This window comes from Spizellomyces punctatus, assembly GCF_000182565.1.
Source record: "Spizellomyces punctatus DAOM BR117 chromosome Unknown supercont1.1, whole genome shotgun sequence".
NCBI classification, from domain to species: Eukaryota; Fungi; Chytridiomycota; class Chytridiomycetes; order Spizellomycetales; family Spizellomycetaceae; genus Spizellomyces; species Spizellomyces punctatus.
The window spans coordinates 724,587-741,773 of record NW_015971537.1 but is presented as its reverse complement, the minus strand read 5'-3'; the positions used below and the strand labels follow the sequence as shown (position 1 = coordinate 741,773).

The 17,187-nt window shown below is 47.9% G+C and overlaps 8 protein-coding genes across 9 annotated transcripts; 3 read left to right on the top strand and 5 right to left on the bottom strand.

Moving 5' to 3' along the window:
- Positions 1 to 705: 705 nt before the first annotated feature.
- On the bottom strand, positions 706 to 2,232 carry SPPG_00285 (uncharacterized protein). The gene is made up of 2 exons (XM_016748615.1): positions 1,155 to 2,232; positions 706 to 1,080 (listed from the first exon to the last, which is right to left on the bottom strand). Exon 1 carries the CDS (start codon positions 2,225 to 2,227, stop codon positions 1,157 to 1,159), a length of 1,071 nt encoding a protein of 356 aa, XP_016612603.1. The 5' UTR covers positions 2,228 to 2,232; the 3' UTR covers positions 706 to 1,080; positions 1,155 to 1,156.
- A 124-nt stretch (positions 2,233 to 2,356) lies between these two features.
- On the top strand, positions 2,357 to 3,447 carry SPPG_00284 (uncharacterized protein). The gene is made up of 4 exons (XM_016748614.1): positions 2,357 to 2,805; positions 2,868 to 3,027; positions 3,088 to 3,153; positions 3,223 to 3,447. The coding sequence occupies exons 1-4, from the start codon at positions 2,705 to 2,707 to the stop codon at positions 3,307 to 3,309; spliced, it is 414 nt and encodes a 137-aa protein (XP_016612602.1). The 5' UTR covers positions 2,357 to 2,704; the 3' UTR covers positions 3,310 to 3,447.
- Positions 3,354 to 4,035, bottom strand: SPPG_08829 (uncharacterized protein). The gene has a single exon (XM_016756969.1). It carries the CDS (start codon positions 3,869 to 3,871, stop codon positions 3,473 to 3,475), a length of 399 nt encoding a protein of 132 aa, XP_016612601.1. The 5' UTR covers positions 3,872 to 4,035; the 3' UTR covers positions 3,354 to 3,472.
- Positions 4,036 to 4,078: 43 nt separating this feature from the next.
- SPPG_00283 (uncharacterized protein) lies at positions 4,079 to 5,889 on the top strand. Its single transcript, XM_016748613.1, has 2 exons — positions 4,079 to 4,667; positions 4,749 to 5,889. The coding sequence occupies exon 2, from the start codon at positions 4,845 to 4,847 to the stop codon at positions 5,751 to 5,753; it is 909 nt and encodes a 302-aa protein (XP_016612600.1). The 5' UTR covers positions 4,079 to 4,667; positions 4,749 to 4,844; the 3' UTR covers positions 5,754 to 5,889.
- On the bottom strand, positions 5,836 to 8,832 carry SPPG_08828. Of its 2 annotated transcripts, XM_016756968.1 has the most exons (5): positions 8,723 to 8,832; positions 8,564 to 8,663; positions 7,909 to 8,472; positions 7,626 to 7,843; positions 5,836 to 7,558 (listed from the first exon to the last, which is right to left on the bottom strand). In XM_016756968.1, the coding sequence occupies exons 3-5, from the start codon at positions 8,366 to 8,368 to the stop codon at positions 6,053 to 6,055; spliced, it is 2,184 nt and encodes a 727-aa protein (XP_016612598.1). In that variant the 5' UTR covers positions 8,369 to 8,472; positions 8,564 to 8,663; positions 8,723 to 8,832; the 3' UTR covers positions 5,836 to 6,052. The 2 variants fall into 2 exon arrangements, with proteins under 2 accessions (XP_016612598.1, XP_016612599.1); XM_016756967.1 differs by having other exon boundaries at positions 8,564 to 8,832.
- Positions 8,833 to 8,938: 106 nt separating this feature from the next.
- On the bottom strand, positions 8,939 to 12,525 carry SPPG_08827 (uncharacterized protein). Its single transcript, XM_016756966.1, has 4 exons — positions 12,221 to 12,525; positions 11,307 to 12,068; positions 10,726 to 11,241; positions 8,939 to 10,648 (listed from the first exon to the last, which is right to left on the bottom strand). The coding sequence occupies exons 1-4, from the start codon at positions 12,366 to 12,368 to the stop codon at positions 9,030 to 9,032; spliced, it is 3,045 nt and encodes a 1,014-aa protein (XP_016612597.1). The 5' UTR covers positions 12,369 to 12,525; the 3' UTR covers positions 8,939 to 9,029.
- A 202-nt stretch (positions 12,526 to 12,727) lies between these two features.
- Positions 12,728 to 14,681, bottom strand: SPPG_00281 (uncharacterized protein). Its single transcript, XM_016748612.1, has 2 exons — positions 14,575 to 14,681; positions 12,728 to 14,484 (listed from the first exon to the last, which is right to left on the bottom strand). The coding sequence occupies exon 2, from the start codon at positions 14,374 to 14,376 to the stop codon at positions 13,162 to 13,164; it is 1,215 nt and encodes a 404-aa protein (XP_016612596.1). The 5' UTR covers positions 14,377 to 14,484; positions 14,575 to 14,681; the 3' UTR covers positions 12,728 to 13,161.
- Positions 14,682 to 15,567: 886 nt separating this feature from the next.
- Positions 15,568 to 17,079, top strand: SPPG_00280 (uncharacterized protein). Its single transcript, XM_016748611.1, has 2 exons — positions 15,568 to 15,680; positions 15,735 to 17,079. The coding sequence occupies exon 2, from the start codon at positions 15,741 to 15,743 to the stop codon at positions 16,917 to 16,919; it is 1,179 nt and encodes a 392-aa protein (XP_016612595.1). The 5' UTR covers positions 15,568 to 15,680; positions 15,735 to 15,740; the 3' UTR covers positions 16,920 to 17,079.
- The last annotated feature ends 108 nt before the right edge of the window (positions 17,080 to 17,187 follow it).

The window sequence follows — 17,187 nt, the reverse complement described above, 5'->3', positions numbered from 1 at the left end:
TCTGTCCAATTTCGCTTATCTCAGATCTTTTGACCTGTACCTCCTTGCGCTACTCACGTCTGGTCACCAAGTGCGTGCGACAATCGTCAACGCCCCCTCGATGGGATGCCCCCAAGAGCGGCCTCGGGTCTTTTTGGTTGCGGCGCCAGAGAATAGTATATTGCCAGATGAGGTTCGAGCAACACATCGAATGGCTGGGAATGAGATAAAGTACTTGGTTTGTTTATTATATTGTGAAGGGTTCTACTATATTGACTGACGTTTTGCAAAAATGGGTAGGAAATCGAGCCTTGCTACACCGGACCCTACCAATGCACTTTTTGGTCCCAGAACGCTTGCCGATGTGTTGGGAGATTTGGTGTTCCTCAAGGTAAAAGGAGCTTAAATGACTTTCATTGTTTATTCGACACGCTAACCACCATACGCGTATTCACACACATACACACATTCACTAGCTCTATGACGATCCTCTCCACATTTCTCAGACTCTCCCTTCTTCCGTCAGGTAAATTCACATAGCGAGTCCAAACTCATCTACGTTTATGAGTAACATATTTCTCAGCAAACGAGCACACCTGATCCGGCAAGGCGAGGAAGCTTATGCAAGTGAAAAAAGTCTCGCCGGAAATAGACCCGATTCTTATAATTGTATTTTGAATTAGGAATCACCCAAAGGACACCCCCTCTATTTTAAGCGACCCTTGTGGCGGGGGGTAGCATCTACGGTAGTTAAAGATGCTTTCAAAGTAAGAATCTCATTCCCCTCAATGTCTGACTATTTATCATGTTATTCATGCGTTATTTTCGGTAGGTGGGACTCCACCCATTGTTTAATCGCGCCTTTACTGTACGCGAAATGTTAAGACTGCAATGTGCGTATGTGTTTTGAATCACTCTGTATATATTCTAATTCTAATCACATTCCACCTACAGCTGCACCAGATTCATTTGAGCTAAAAGGACTCTTGAGTGCACAGTATGGGCAGGTGGGGAACGGAGTGCCTGTGTCCGTAGCATTTGCTTTTGCAGTAGAGATGAGAAAGGCCATAGCAAAGAACAACTAGGACAGTTGTGTTCAAACTGGGATGTATACAGATCAAACTTGTGCAATTTGGAAAAAGAATAAAGTAAAGAGAATGGACTCCAATACTCACGACTAGATATCTAATTCATCCCCTTCTTGATCGTCCGTTGGTGGCCCACCATCTCTCGCTGGCCACTCTCCACAAACCACACAAAAGAATTGATCAGCTCTCTGCAGTTGGAATCCGCAAGCACGACATGGATCACTTGCGTATCGCGCAACAGGGCAGTTGAATTGTGTTGGTTGGTCGTTTTTCGATGGAAGGGCAAAAGCTCTTTGAAAGGCGCGGTAATAATGGAGGTGTTCTGCATCTCGAATTTTGATGCGATCCCGGTGAGCGATATCCTGTATTTCTTGCTCGACTTTTATCTCGTCGCACCGCTTTTCAAAGACTTTTGGCAAAACCGTTGTTCCCGAGCCGACCTCAATAGGATCCTTTTTTCGCCATCGTGAATGGGCCTCAGGAAATGCTTCTCTCAAAATCCACTTGCCATGCATCATCCCACCCTCGTCCGTGCCTACCAGTTCCTGTTTTCGACAGGTCAGCGCAAACTCAATAATTCGTGGATCTAAGTAAGGCTGCACGACATCTAGCCCCAGGGCCTTAGCAAGTGGTCCGGCACAGAAGCGCATGGCGTTGGGCTGGGCCAACCGACGAATGTAGCGTTTGAGTTTACCAGGCTGCATCGATGCGAGGAAACTGTATCCGGCAAAAAGCTCATCGGCTCCATCACCTGTTACAACGACCCGTAATCCTGCATTTTGACACTCTTTCAGGCCTCTTGCAATAACGACTGCATTGCGGAGTTCCATTGGATCAAATGTACATAGTGTTCGAACACAGAGATCCAAGAGTCCTCCAGGGGCATCATCAACAAGATCCAATGGATCTGGTACTCGCACAATGCGATGAGACAGTTTATTGGCTTTTGCAATGGAAGTTGCGTATGGTTCATCTGGTGAAGTACCAGATTCTCCGCAAACAACCGTAACCCCCGTTGTAAGGCCCAAGATCGATGTGCCTGCATCAGCTATAATGGAGGTGTCTAGGCCTCCGGAGAGCAGAATGCCGTCAACATTGTCCGAGCTGGAGGATAGAACCGATAAAAAGAGGGATCTGAGTTCGGCGGCTCGCGTGTCCATTAGATCAAGTTACAAAGGAGCGGAAAGCATGGGCAGGTTGACACACATTGTTGCTATGGTGAGGCAGATGAATATTGCCCATCATGTACCTTCGACTGACGATAATACCCAACATTCGTAGAAAAATAGAAAGAATAGGTACATGTTGATCAGCGATATGCATTGCAGAGCAGTGCTCGCGCTCGAATAGAGTAATCCACGAAAGAAATCAAAACCCCCGCGATCGCTCCTTTGAATTTCGTTTATTTACGCATAATCTAAATAGCATCCCTGCACACAGTCCCCCCCGCGTGCAATCCGCTGATGACTGAGCATGAGGGTTTCTCCAAAGCCCCCCCTTGACATTCTGCTATAAATGGACTTGTTATTCCCCACAATCTTTCCCCACAATTCATCTCGTAGCGACCTTTCTTTTTGTCTAGCAATAACCAGTTTTTGATTCTTCCACAATCGCTTCTTGAAGAAACAACTGTCATCATGAGCTATGCGTGCGATTCATGTTCTATGGGAGTCACCAACCTTCATTGCGGAAAATGCGGGAAGGGATTGGTTATGGACACCATTGTGGATGGTGGAGAGTAAGTACCTGACTATTTCACGTCATTGAGCCATCATATTGAATGTTCTCTGTCTCTTACAGGACAATTGCGGTTTCACGCTGTCCTGGCGGCTGCGGTATGATCAAATCTCCCACCTGCTGTGGCAAGGACATGAAAAAAACGTCCGAGAAAGTCAGTGGCACTGAAGCTGCCACCAGCAAGATCAACTACAGCTGTGGTAAATGTGGTATGAGCGTCAAGGTGAGCTTATTCTGAAGCTCTCTATCTTCGTAGTACACTATTGAATAGTATCGGGTACAGGATATGCAATGCAACAAGTGTGGCAAGGGCCTCCAAGGAGACACTGTTGACGTTGAAGGCAGCAAGGTGAGTGGTCCTCATCTGGCAAGCTGCACACCCTTCAAAAGTTTTATACTCATTCCATTTACTTGAAAGGTTGGAGTTTCTAAATGTCCGCAGGGATGTGGTATGATCAAATCTCCAATGTGCTGTGGGATGGACATGGTGACTGTCAAGGCTTGATGAACGACATCATCATCACCGAAATTGCCAGCTGATGGCACAGAGGCATAGCGTAATAACTCTGTAAAACTACATGAAATGTAAATCCAGGATGAAGAAGCAAGCAGCTTTAATCTCAATGTCCCCCGTATCTCCCAATATCCTCTTTAATTATCTGCTACAACTAGGCGCTCTCTGTGGGATCTGCCGGCTTGAAAGACACTTTTCTAATTCCTTGATTCCCTTCCTTTGGGATTCTTTCAGGATCCACCTCCGCAAGGATATCCCTTCTGATCGTTGCACTCTCATTTACACCAGTCTCGTGCGGCGATTCCTCAGCGACAGGAAGGTGGGACTTTGCGTTGAATTCACGCATGCGTTCCTCGATCGCTTCTGGCGAGGTATCGACTTCGAAGTCTTCAACAGCGCCAGTCTCGAGTGGTTCTGGCTGGTGAGGGGCTAGAAGAGGAGTGGTTGAACGGGAACGTATAAAGTGGCTCGTAATAGTGGGACTTTTCGGGAACCGGACATGGCGGATGGAGGCAAGTGAGCGATTGGCTCTCAAGATATTCGAGTAAATCATAATTGAACAAGGACGTTGGTTTGCAGGCAGTGATTTGAGATGAAATGCTAAGGGCTTTCTTCTTGTTGCTGAGCACTGCTGGTCGTGGCCAGTTCTTGTACAGGAGGAAACTCAACGAACAGTCCTGTCATGACGTCAGTCGTGACATGTGATACTCATATCGGACCTCTGCAGACTGGACATGGTCGAAATTCACTTTGGCATTGCGGTTGGGCATTTCGGCTGGACCAAAATCTTGTGTATGCTATTCCTGACGGGCCAGGTCTCAGCTTTGCAGTTTGCATTCTTTTATCCAATGGACACTTCCGCAACCAGTTCCTGGTCTTTACATTTCAATGTTGTCAACCGCCATTGCAGAAGGGTGAGGTGATACACCTCTGCAAAATATAGGGAGCCTACCCAAGCAGCATAGTTTTTTGGATTCGCATACCCACCGTTCACACACAAGAATGCAGGTCTGTCAACGATGCCACTCATGTCAAACGTCAAAAGTTGGGATTCCTACCGTCCACCGTTTAGAAAGAAAAACATGCAACCTCTCCACCCCAACCAGGAAATGGAATAAAGCTCCTTCCCACCTACTTTACTTCCGAGCTCATCTGCGCTATTCCCCATTTTTCGCCATTCCCCATTGCTATCGGAATTCCTCAAACCTGGATCATTGGAACTTGATTTCATATTTAAAAACGCTTTCTTGTCTCAAAATCACATGTATAAAAAAACCTGGTACAAAACCCGCGTTTCAGCAACAAAGCCCCTTGTCAGAAATTGGATGTGTGGAAACCCAAGTGTGAAGGCAAGTGTGAAAAAGGAACTTGAGCTTTCTTCTCTTACGCTCTTGAAGTGCGTTTTTCTTAACAACAGAATTATTGGATAGTGAACCTCACACATTGGGGATTATCGATATTTACAAAAGTCTTTTTCGATCCATCCCTTTCATCACATCTGCTTGGCCTTGGCGGCCCATCAACAGATGGAATCCCGTAAACCCACCAAGAAAATCCGATATTCTGGAGACCTTGAGCTCCCCCTTCCCTTCAACCTAGACTCCACCCTCGACCGCCCTTCCAAAGACTTTTCATCAACAAACGCCGACAAATGGTTCACCGAAGTCAAACGAAACCTTGAAAAGAAGGGCTTATCGACGATTGAGGATAAGGAGCCGACCCCTCCGCCAAGAAGCATCACGAAAGCCAAACGGGCAGCGAGGGTGCAGTTTAATGACGACATAAAATACGCTAGCGACAATGGGACATTGAGCTTGAAAGCCTTGAATTCAACATTGGATTCGGCAGAGGACTTTTTTCCATCACTTGCCACATCCCGCCCATTCTACCAACAACCACGGTACTATCTCGCCCTTTTTCAACTCATTCCATCCATTATTGTCCTCGCCATCCTCCTCGCAACAAATCCCGCCCCAGATGCAAAACCACTACCAGAAAAAAACATTACCACGCATCGCCAGTTTGGGCTCTTTACCTCCGCCGCCACGTTTTTAGTTGCCATCTTGACTTTGGGTTGGTACATGATCAAACGACCTGCTACATTGAAATTCCCATATGCGATCACTGGGTTCCCATACAAGCCGTCAAAACCGTACGGATTCTACATTGAACAAGCGACAATGACCATTCTAACACTCTTTTGGTTCTCCTTTGTGATGGGGGCAAAACCCGAGTGCGACCCAAGGAGGACCGGATGCGTTACTCGCATCAGCACAGAAGGCGTATCGGCAGCAGTGGCTTGTGGATTCGTGGGCGTGGGTGCCTTGGTGAGGGTGTTCGAGTGGTGGACTTCGCGGCCACAGGGAAGAGTGTCCGGAACGGCTGATGGGACTGGCGGGTGGAAAAAGTGGAAAATCAAGATTGGCGCAAAATAACATTGTCGAATGATTGTGAAAAGTTGGCCATATGACAGACATTTTGCATATTTGGAACACTTTTGTAGTTTGAAGAACGGTTCGCATTGTACATAGTTTTTTTTCGTCAAAATGTCACACATGTTTATAACCTGCATCATCTTATTCCAACGATGACACCTTTGTTAAGCTGAGGCTGTATGTTAAAGTCTCGAGTTCAATGATACGCAGAATCCAATTCAGAATGTTATTATCCATCACCGCACTACATACAAGTCGCCACCAACGACACACTTCAATATCCAATTGCCCCGCTCCCGTCATCGTCCTCCAGAAGGTCCCAATCCCGGCAACTCTTGTACCAGCCCTCTCATCATTTCCTTTACTCGTCCCACTTTTTCCAACAAGCCCCGTCCCTCTCCAATCTCTTCTCTCATGACTCTAACCATCTCATTTGAAGCTCTCAAAAGTTCCCCAAGCTCTCTGCATCGGGATTCCAATACGGCATTGCGGTCTTCCAGGTACGTGTTTCGGTGCTGGACCTTGGTGAGTTGATGTTGCATGGTTTGGATATTGGGTTGGCTGGCGAGGAGATTTGAAACGTTTGGAAGGTGAGCTGTCGAGGGTGTGGCATCGGGATGATTTGATGCGGCTTCCACGTCGGATGGCCCAGGTGCGGAAGGACCGGCTTCTGCCGGGTGGACTGAATGAGGAAGATTGACATTGTGATCGCTAGTGTGTGGTGCTGGGGATGCTGACGCGCGGGCTGGTTGCGGAGTTCCTGTTGTTCGTGAAGGCGGAGGATACCTGTCACCAGAGCCGCCAACGTGAGGAGAACCATATCCATACTCGTTCCCATCTCTAGCCATCAAAGGATGTCCCGGTAATGGTGGGTAAGATCCTTGTCCGTAGAGAGGCCGCGGGCCACTTGGGTGACCAAATGGCGCCGATGATGAGGGTGTCATAGTATAAGGCGGCTCCAGCGTTCGTTCCATGGGCTGAAGGGGATGAGAAGGCACTGCTTGCGGTCTGTGGTGTGAATGGTACCGTTCTTGATCTCCGTAAGAGTACTCTCTTCTCGCCATGTGATCATTCGCTCCCGGAGTACCATTAGGAGTAACAGACATTGGGCGCTGGCCGTAGGACGACGGCTCATGACTCGGTAAAGCGCTATCGCGTTTGTAGTCAGGCACATCTGAAGGCGTCTGTGCACCAGAAGGGCCCGAAGACGGAGGCGGAACTGATCGATTATCTTGAGAACGATTGCCACCGTCGGCCTCCCTTTCGGTTTCAGTGTCACTATGCGTGCCATGTGAACCTGACGCGGAGCGAGCACTAGAAGCAGAACCAGAGCGGACGCGGGAGGATTTAGGGCTTTCTTGTCCTCGATTAGGATGGTGGCTAGGCACAGGCGTTCCCTGTCCATCGTCCATATCCGAGGGACTGGCGTACCCACTAGGGGTCCCTCGGGTCCCATCTACGAACCGCCAAGTCAAGCTACTTGAATCACCATTTGTAACAGACGAGGGAGTCCGTCCTTCGCCCCCAGAAGTTCTCTTTCCGCGCTTCCTAGGCGGGATATCATCAGATTCCAATTGCTGATCCTCGGACCCAGCCCGTTTAACGCTGCCAGGCGTTGAAACAGACTCCAACTGAGGTGCGCTCGGATCGTCAGGGTGGCGGTAAAATTCATTTGGAAAACCCAAGAGGTAGTCAAAAAAAGCGCCAATATGATGATAGACCATCCAGTCCTTGACTCTTGCCGCAATGTTGGTTCCGCGTGGGTCGAATCCAAGTCGACGTGCGACATCTGACCAGGATTTGATCTAGTCCCAACATAACATCAATATACTTGTCGCCAATAAACTTTTACAAAATGTCCTCGTTTCCTACCTGACTAACACCGCCAAGGTCCCTCACAACTTCATAAAAATCATATGTCTCAAATGTTCGCTTTTGATTTTTTGGGGGCGAGTCAAATTTTGCAAAATGCTCCATCAGACGACAATGCCTCGCTGCAGGATTTTTGAAATGATACGTTTTCAAAAAGCTTGCGTAGAGTGCGACAAAATTCTCGCGAGTGACATTGATAGGCCGGCCGATAGGTTGGACTGGAAAGAGGCAAAAGTAAGCTTCGCCATACAATTGTGGACACTGTGACATTCGGATCTTTTACCTGATTGCAAAAGTCTTGCATCGTCTATAGCATCCAGATTGTCCTCTGATGCTTTATCAGGATCTAGGGATTCATCTGACGGCGATCGCTTTAATGGTGTTTCAAGTCCAGGACTTGTACGAGAATCTGGATGTGCGCCACCATCGTCGTCGCTGTCCTCCTTTCTGTCAAGATCCATCTGATTTTCATAGTTATCATCCGTTGATGCATCGATAGATTGTCTCCGATCCTTGGGGCTATCATCGTGTCCATTCCCCATTGTGTTAACTTCCATCATTGACGTTGTTGTATCTAGTGCATCTTCAGTAGCACCGACTGGCTCAGATTCTCCCACCAAAGGATGTGTAGCATCCTGTTTGTCATCCGTATCGTTGTTTGAAGGAGGTTGCCGTGGCGGTTGCGGTTCGCCGTCGCGCTCCACTTGCAAGTTATCTCGCGCGTCCATGGCAAATGTGGACATGAGGATCTCGGCAATGGTGGTTTTGGGAAAAAGACCAACCGAATAAGTTGCACGCCAAGAGTAGTGTGATGGTTTCACCAGGAGAAAAATCTCTTTGTTCGTATCTGTTCACCACAAAATAAGAAAGTTAAGAGTTTTCTTGTTGAGTCTCCAACCAAATAACTTTGAAAACCCCCAAACAACACTCCCACCCACCTGTTGGAAAATCCGCGCCTCCCACTTGGATTTATGTTCAAGAGTCCCAATGCCCGTGACACACTTTTGAACCGTCAGCCAAACAAGGACCAAACAACCACTTTATGCAAACAATATGGATATCTTGCAATACAAAACAAGAAATCGAGGTAATCCTACAAGTCTTTAAAAGCAACTGGAAGGAAACTTGCTGAGGAGGCGTGAAAAAGGGAGGAAACCGGCAAAGGACAAAAAGAAAACATGTGCAAAATAACAAAATGAAATATCACACACCCTTCTCAACGACTTGAAGGAAATTTGGGAAACACAATTGGACTCAGCGTCATACAAATTTCCTTTTTTGGGAAGTCATGTGATTCAGGACGATCATGATATGCGTTTGTTTTACATGCACATTGATTTTATTAACAAAGGTATTACATTACTCCATATATACAAGATAAACATATCGGTTGATTCAGGACGCTCATCGCATCAGAAATCCTGTCTGTGCTGGCATCTGTGCTGGTCGCGCTGGTGGAGGATATCCTCCCATCCCCACATTGTCTGTTAAACCACTGGCATTCGACGGGCCCATCGTTGCTACCGGATGATACGTCCCACTATTCGTCACATGCGGTTGAAAAGACGATCGGCTACTCTGCGGCATACTGTTTGGCGCAAAGATCCCACTCATAAGATCATGCGGAAAGGAAGACGGGAGATTGGAGAAAGACGTTGTGGCAGTCGCGGAGGTCGGCATGTTGAGATCCGACGGGTCAAACTGTATCTTATCTACGAGTGCCTGATTTCCTGACCGAATCGCTGCGACGGCTTCTCGCAATTTCGCAGCGTACATTCCTGTGATTTTCCAGACTCTGGAACAATTGTCCATAGTAGGGAGAAACAGCCGCTCAATTTCCCCCAACCCTTCTTCAATAGTTGCGAGGTCGTTGGTGCTCTGAAGAACGGGAATCACCTTGCTCACAAAAGTTAAACAGGTTGCAAAGAGAGCGAATACTGTCATGGGTGATTGGAGGAAACATGTTGGGGCGGCAGGATGAGATGGCGAAAACGGTGTCTTGGATGGCACCTCCGATGCAGATGCTTCCAAGGGCGCCCCTGCGGTAGTGGGCGCAAACGGCAGGGACGTGAAACCCTGGGCTGCATAGACACTCCGGACCACGAATGCCTGCGCCCGGAGGGCCAACACGCAAATATTCGCACTAGTGCATCTCGGTGCATCCGGTAGGATGCTCGGCGCAAACACCGCATCACGCGGTGCATTACCCGCTCGAACGTTCCGATGGTGCAGCATCGAGATAGCACACGGAAACAAGAGGTTAAACACTGTGTGTGACAAGGACCAAAGCTGGGCGACAGAGGGTAAAGCCGGCTGCATCCCGCTATTCAGAAAGTCGCCCAAATGCCGATACGCTCTTTCATCCTCTGGTGTCGACGCCCACCAGCTAATCATGGTGTAATGCAGATGTACTGGGTCCGTGGGAGGTGGAAGAACAGATAGAATTATTGAAGCATGCGGGCGAGTCGTACACCCTCCTCCGGTCGATGGCAGCGGCGTTGATGTCAAACATCGCAATACCCGGCGGATGACGTACGCGATTTGAAGTACCCATGGCTTGTTGTGTGAGCAGATATGATCCAAGCTCTCTGCATCAACAGACCATGCCTCTGGACGAAAGTCGTGAATCGTTTGCATCGGGTGACCCGCAAGAACCCGCTTCCACTCTCCTGTGAGAGGTCGCCCTCCTCGCCCAAGACGCCTACCAGAAGAATCAATTACTGTAGGACCAAGCCGGTTGCATTTGAGCCTCCCGATCAGATCTTCGTGATCATCCGCATGGTTAGCAGCCTCAATCAACACATGGGCGTAGTCGCCCTCTTCAATACCAGGATGTAACCCAGAAACGAGGGCAGAGAATGTGTCGACAGCAAACGTATACGCCCACGTTCGTCTGCGCTCCGTCACCTCCAAGGGCGACAATTCGTCCGTCCCAGGTACTTTCCACAGCGTGTACAGGTAGTCCGCCTGCTGGCCAGTTTTGTAGCCCAACTGGATCTTCTCTGCTTCACGGATCGCCAAAGCTGTCCTTAATGCCCCATTAATTATATGCCCAATGTTGGAATTAAGAACACCTAAAATGGGTCAACTGGGTACTTACATATATACTGCCAACTGGTTCCCCTATACTCCTGCCCAAAGTCCCAAACCCCCAGCAAAACAAGCAACTGAACATGCTGCATCGAGTCCGGTATGCTGTCAATCTCTTTAACCGCTTCATCGAAGAAATACTGTGCTGCCTTTCGCGGATTGTGATATGGCGTTTCAAAAAGGGCAGTATGCCGGGAATGCAAACATCCATATGCACACAAGGCGTTAAGGAGAGCAGGCGGATGTCGGTTGACAGGGATCAAGTCTTCAAAGAAGAGGACTTCGTCGAACATGGGGAAACAGACATTCACAAACGTAAAGTAACAAGCCAGGAGGTGGATATACAGCTCAGGAACGAGACCGGGACGCATGCAAATGAGAGGCTTGGGAAGCTGCACATGGGGAGGGAAGGCAGCAAAGACATTGTCGAGGCCACTACCCAGTGATCTCAAATACTCTGGGTCGATTTCGATCTCAGAGATGGAAGAAGAGAAATTAGGGAAAGTCGGTGCCTTATACATTGGTTCTAAGCGTCATATATGGACGTGTCAGTAGTGTCCATGGCGATAACTTGCTCTTATTTAAACATACCTGTAAATGGCCATCCCTTTGCACTATTAGATTCGGTCAAACCCGGTCGAGAACCGCTACGGACGAGTCCATTGTTGAACGCCATTCCTGACCTCGATGTACGTGGTGAAAGAGGCCCACTAAGCACCGACGTTGTTATCCCCATGGTCCGATTCATACTCAAAGCACTAGATCCATTCAATCCAGTACCCATCTCTGTGCATGTAGGATAACCATCAGTGTCGGTAAATCCAGGTTGGAAGTTATCGTCCTCTATCGCGGGGCGAGCCCCAGGAAGGACTGCACGCACGGGTGATTGCCCAGAGTTATAAGGAGAGACAAGATTCGCCATTGATATGTTCTGCGACCGTGCAAACGATGCGCTGCGTGACGAGTTGGCGGTAGAGCCATCTGTGATGGGTGGAGATTCATAAACCAGGTCATCCTCATTATCATCCCCACTTTCCCCTTGAATATCCATCGCATCGCTGACCGTTCGAAGATTTTCTTGCAGCGACCGTCGCCCGGCATGACTAAAGTTTTCACTTGCCGACAGCTGCTGACCATTGACATCTCCCTGCCCTTCGTTCTGCATCAACATCGATTCCAAATAGTTTAACTTTTGAAGTAACGCGTCCCGATATCCTTTCTTTCTCCCACGTTTCTTTGTCGTCGTCGCATAATTACATACCACATCTGGAACACCCCGACTATGCGCGCGTTGACAATTATTGCAAACCGGACGGACACCATTGCATCTTCGCTTCTTTGTTCGGCAGCGATCTGAACCATGGCCCACAAAATATCCATGTGAGCCGACAAGATGGATTGTTTAAAAGTAGAACTTCAAACATATCACGTGGGCAAGCGTTTTGTATTCGGCCTTTTCAAAATGACCGCATATCCCGCAGCTGCAACCCGTCAAAAGGACTTACCACACGCCAGGACCATCCGCCCTTTCCCGCTTCCAGTGCTTCCAGTAATCTCTAGGGACTCATTTGGAGGCTGTCCCTCAGATGGGGAGAGTTCGTCCGATATTGCATCGCTATGGTGCGGAGGTACGGGAGGTGCCAGGTTGGCCATCCCCCGCGACGTTGAAGGAAATGAAAATGCAGTGCGCCTTCTTGCGATCTTGAGCAGTGCAAGAGATGAGAAACAGCGTCCGTTGAGGTCTTATCTAACAAGGCGGGGGAACGGAGGTGGACAGCCCCAAAATAATCCTTCCAAACGGGGCGTGTCGACTACGATCGACGCGGCTTCTAAACTTTTCCCTCGCTGTGCAGATTTCAGGGAGAACACGTGACTCCAAATGGTGTGCCGTGGCCAGGCCTGGATGTGGCCGGTGGCCTGGAGCGTTGGTCTTGGGGGTTTTCCCTGGATTTGAAGGAGCAACTGCCTCCGATGCGAAAGCAGTTACTAGTAAATCGGCGATGAGCTTTGCCCAGGAAAGTGATCGTTCGACGCACAGGTTGATGTTCAAAGTGCTCAAATACCCTTCGTTCGTGTTTGAACCATAAGAAAGGACATTCTCTATTTGTTGCTCGTTCAATGATTATCTAAACTTAGTTCCACCACGGCCCTTGCCGAGCTTTGCCCAATGTGGTTTACCAAAACCCCTGCAGTCCAGCCGTTTATTCACCCCCTCTATATAGCTACACTTGGCGTTGGCATTTGGTTGGATTGCATACAGTAAACACTCTACCAAGAAACAACCTAATCTCCATTGAGGAGTAGCATTGGTAAGTCTGGCGAATGAGAATTTCGGATCCTGAGTTGCACCCATGGGAGCTCCGGATACTGAAGTAAACCAGGAAAAACTGGTCTGGTAAAGGTCGATTTTCACGTTCGAGTGGTCAGCCTTCTGATTATTCGAGTGTCAATCCTTGATCCTTGCACTAATGAAAACATACTGATGTTCTCCATCATCCTCCAGGGAGACACGTACGGGCGTCTTATCGTCATCCAGAGATACTCGTACTTGGGCATCGAGAACACCGCCATCGACTCGTACTTGTGCATTGAGGACGTCATTGATCGACTCCTCCTGCTCCTTCCCGCTCCAGTCCAACGGTTGTCTGTTTACATGCTCCAACTCTACAACGCAACCAGTATCCTTGGTGAATAAACGGCCGACAGCGCTGCATATTGGTGGAGGTGGTAATGAAGGCGAGAAACGAGAGTAGATCTGTTCGGCATGACATTGCCGTGTCATATATGTTGATGTGCACGATAATGCCACTTTGCTGTCCTCGTTGCTGGTCACGCCGATTTTCCATTCATTGACGATACCGTCATGTCGCAAACTGTACAACCGCTCACGGCTCTCATCCCATGTTAAATTCATCCGCAGAAGCGAAACTTGTTTGATTGCGCTGGGAGAGCGGGCAAAAGCGGACGCTACGCAAATCAAATCCTGCCCACTAAATCGCCACAGACATATTGAACCGTCCCTTGCCGCGCTACAAAGGAAATTCTTGTCGCCCATTGCGATGCACATGGCATCAATTATAGCGGCATGTTGCAATGGGTAGGTCGACCTTGTAGAGTTCGGTCGACAAACAATTGTGCAGCCGACAGCAATGTATAGCCGCCCTTTATGAAAGCACATTGCACCAATTTCCTGTTGTGGGAACTTCTCCAGATATCTTCCCACTCGGCCAGGATTATGTTTTCGTACATCCACTTCTGCTACTCGTCCCTCACCTGTTCCCACCAACAATTTTCTAGCTCGTACATCGTAAGTTAAGCAGCGGACCCGAGATTCATAATAACCGCACGTAGAGACCAGCTGACCACTTTGCAGATCATACTCAGAGACCGTTCCATCTGCCTTACCAGCAAAGCAGCGCTCAAAGCCAGGAATACCGATTCCGAATAGGCAGGTTACCATCGTCTGTTTCTCAGAGTACGATGGTATTGAACAAACGAGTTGCCCAGTATGCACGTCCCAGGCGACCACACGCCCGTCTATGGTACCTGCAACCAAGAGACTCCCCGTATGAGAAACGACTGTGACCGCGTCAGCAACGTCAGTGGCTTGAGGATGAGTAGGTAAAGCGAATCGCCGGCTCTTTCGAGGAGATGCATGCATCCCCGTGATGAGAGACGATTGTTGCTGCAAAGGCTGTTGTGTGTCCCGCAGGACACGGTGGGAACAAAGGAGGCAAGATCCTCAGCCCTCTGCGGTTGTTATTCATCCCTGTATACAAACACATAAAACACTTAAATACTCTGGAGATGCAATATGTGTGTGTGTGTGTGTGTTGAATAGCAGAGTCGAGAGTCTTACAGTCTTAAAAACACTGTTTTGTCTGGGCCATGGAGTTCTCGACCAAGTCGCAAGTCCTCTCGTTTTACCACTGGGAAACGAGACTTGGTAGTTGGTTAGAGCCGCCGATCAGTTGTTTAAATGAAAGTCTAGAGAAGTCTAAAAAGGGGGGGACCCCGAATAACACGTGTGCTCGCAGAGGTTTCGACCGAGATTCGAACTCGCCTCCTTCACCTTGTTAAGACTTCATTCTGAATTCGTTTGCGTTTTTTGTTATGTGTTTTTTTGATAGAGCTTTGCCTACACACTATGCATCTCCCTAGGGTTAGGATTTGGGGATTTTATGGTGCTTATTATTAGGCTATAGTGCTTTATTATGCTGCAGGTGTACTTGGTCTATAAAATGCTTGGGTTGGCAAAGAATTTACTACTCAGAGTGTGAACGGTCGAGATCGGGCTACTAGTGTGGGCTGATAACGGCGCATCCAGGCTTGTCCAAGACTTGCATGAGTTGTATAACGATTATGGACAAGGTGGCAAAGACCGCAGAGGTTTCACCTGTGTTCCATGGAGTCCTCAAGCGGTGAAAGACTATTTTTGCCATCGAGGCGCGGACAAAAGTCGTAGGTTAGCTATTTTAAACTACCCTTGCCACTGAGGAGAAGACCGCCGGTGACGTCGAAAGCTTGACGCCAGCTGAAAAGCAAACAAATTGCCCACAAGCAGACGATGCCCAGAATATCCATGCTAGGGTCAAGGCCCAAGAATAACTTGAACAATTCATATATGACGACTACAGATTTATCTATCAATAGAACTCCTTTCCGGTACCCATGGTCGCCCTTAAGATAGTGACATGGACGCCGTTTGCAAGGAAGGATCGCCATGGCATCTATTTTCCGTCCTGGATCAAAGTGTTTCTTACATGTCTTTTGTTTTGGAAAGACACCTTGTTGGGATGGACCAGGATGATGCGCCACATCGCTCATGTTCTTCCTCTATAAAACGGGACAACGTCGATTTTCCTAAATCCTCTCGCTCTGGCTCTTACAAGCGAAATCAAAATCTATCAATAGGTCGCCCATCAAGAACAACAATCAAAAAGTAGAAATCATCGATTCAAAGTGGTATGAGATCTTTGTAGATTTTGCATGCTTTTCCTCGCTTGACTTTTGACAAAGGCAAACATGAGCGACGATGAGATGGACATGAGCGATAATGAGAAGACTACAGACCTTCTTAATAATGTTCGTTTAGCATTCATAAGCCAAAAATCAACGTTTGCATGTGCCGGGGCCATCAAACTAAAGGATCCCATCCGTATTTACTACGAATCCAACTCACCCGACTCTGAGGAATCAAAAACTATCAGAACCGTGACCCTTCCGAATAATGACCTGAAGGAACTTGTCGATTCATGCCAACCAGCCACATTCGGAGTAGGAAAGACAGAAGTCATGGACGAATCTTATCGGAAAGCTTTAAAGATGGATGCCGACAAATTTGCCAGTTCCTTCCAACTTTCCGAAACTGATATTCTACATACTATCAAAGAAGTACTCTTGCCCCATTCTAAACACGCCTTACAAGCGGAACTCTACAAATTGAACGTCTATCAGGAAGGAGGCTTCTTCAAGTCACACAAGGACACACCTAGAGGCAACGGCATGTTTGGATCACTCGTACTTGTTCTGAATCAACCATACACAGGAGGGAACTTCGTCGTTCGACACAAAAAGCAGGTCCTGCAGTATGGTAACGCTGCCATACAGGAGGGTTATATTCAATGGTTTGCGTTCTATTCTGATTGCACCCACAAAGTGGAAAAAGTCACATCTGGCAATCGAATCACTCTGACTTACAATCTCTACGAAGGCGACACTGTTGGGATTGCAGATAAAGTTTCACCCACTGATGAAAAACTCCTTACGACAATGGAAGAGCTTATCCGTCATGGATTCAAAGGAACTATTGGTTTCCCGTTGGAGCACATTTACGTAGCCGGTTCTCCAATGAAAGGTCGTGATCTGGTGACTTTTAACACGATCAAACTGTTAAAAAGGGAATCGACAACTCCGGTAGTTGTTAAAAAGTATCTGGTTGCAAAAGCAGAGGGTTGCGACGAAGACGAAGATGATACTTTCATGTACATTCCTTGGGGCGGTTTCAACGATGGTCACGAATTATACGAACGGGAACCGGATGCTTCATACTTCAAGGAATCCTATAAAGCAAAAAGTTTCACCGTACATTGGATATCTCAACCAAGTAATTTTGGTTATTCTGATGTAGTGGCAGCTTATGGAAACGAACCTTCGACGACCACACTCTATTCTGCTGGATGTGTATTGGTGGATATCAAGTAAAGGATCCCACCTTTGAGCACGATCGTCCATATATGGATTCACAATGTTTATCGTTTCATTGCAATTCGTTATACGTATGACATGCATTCAAATTTGAACAAACTGCTCTACAAAGAAACAATGATATCTTGCTGTATATGGTGAAAAGCGCAGTGAAGCAATGGATGAGCGTTCTAAAATTGAGAGCCAGGCGCTGTGGGCTCAGCTACCGACGCACAGATTTTCATGAGACCATTGTAGGGCCGGAATTTCTCATTGTTAACCTTGA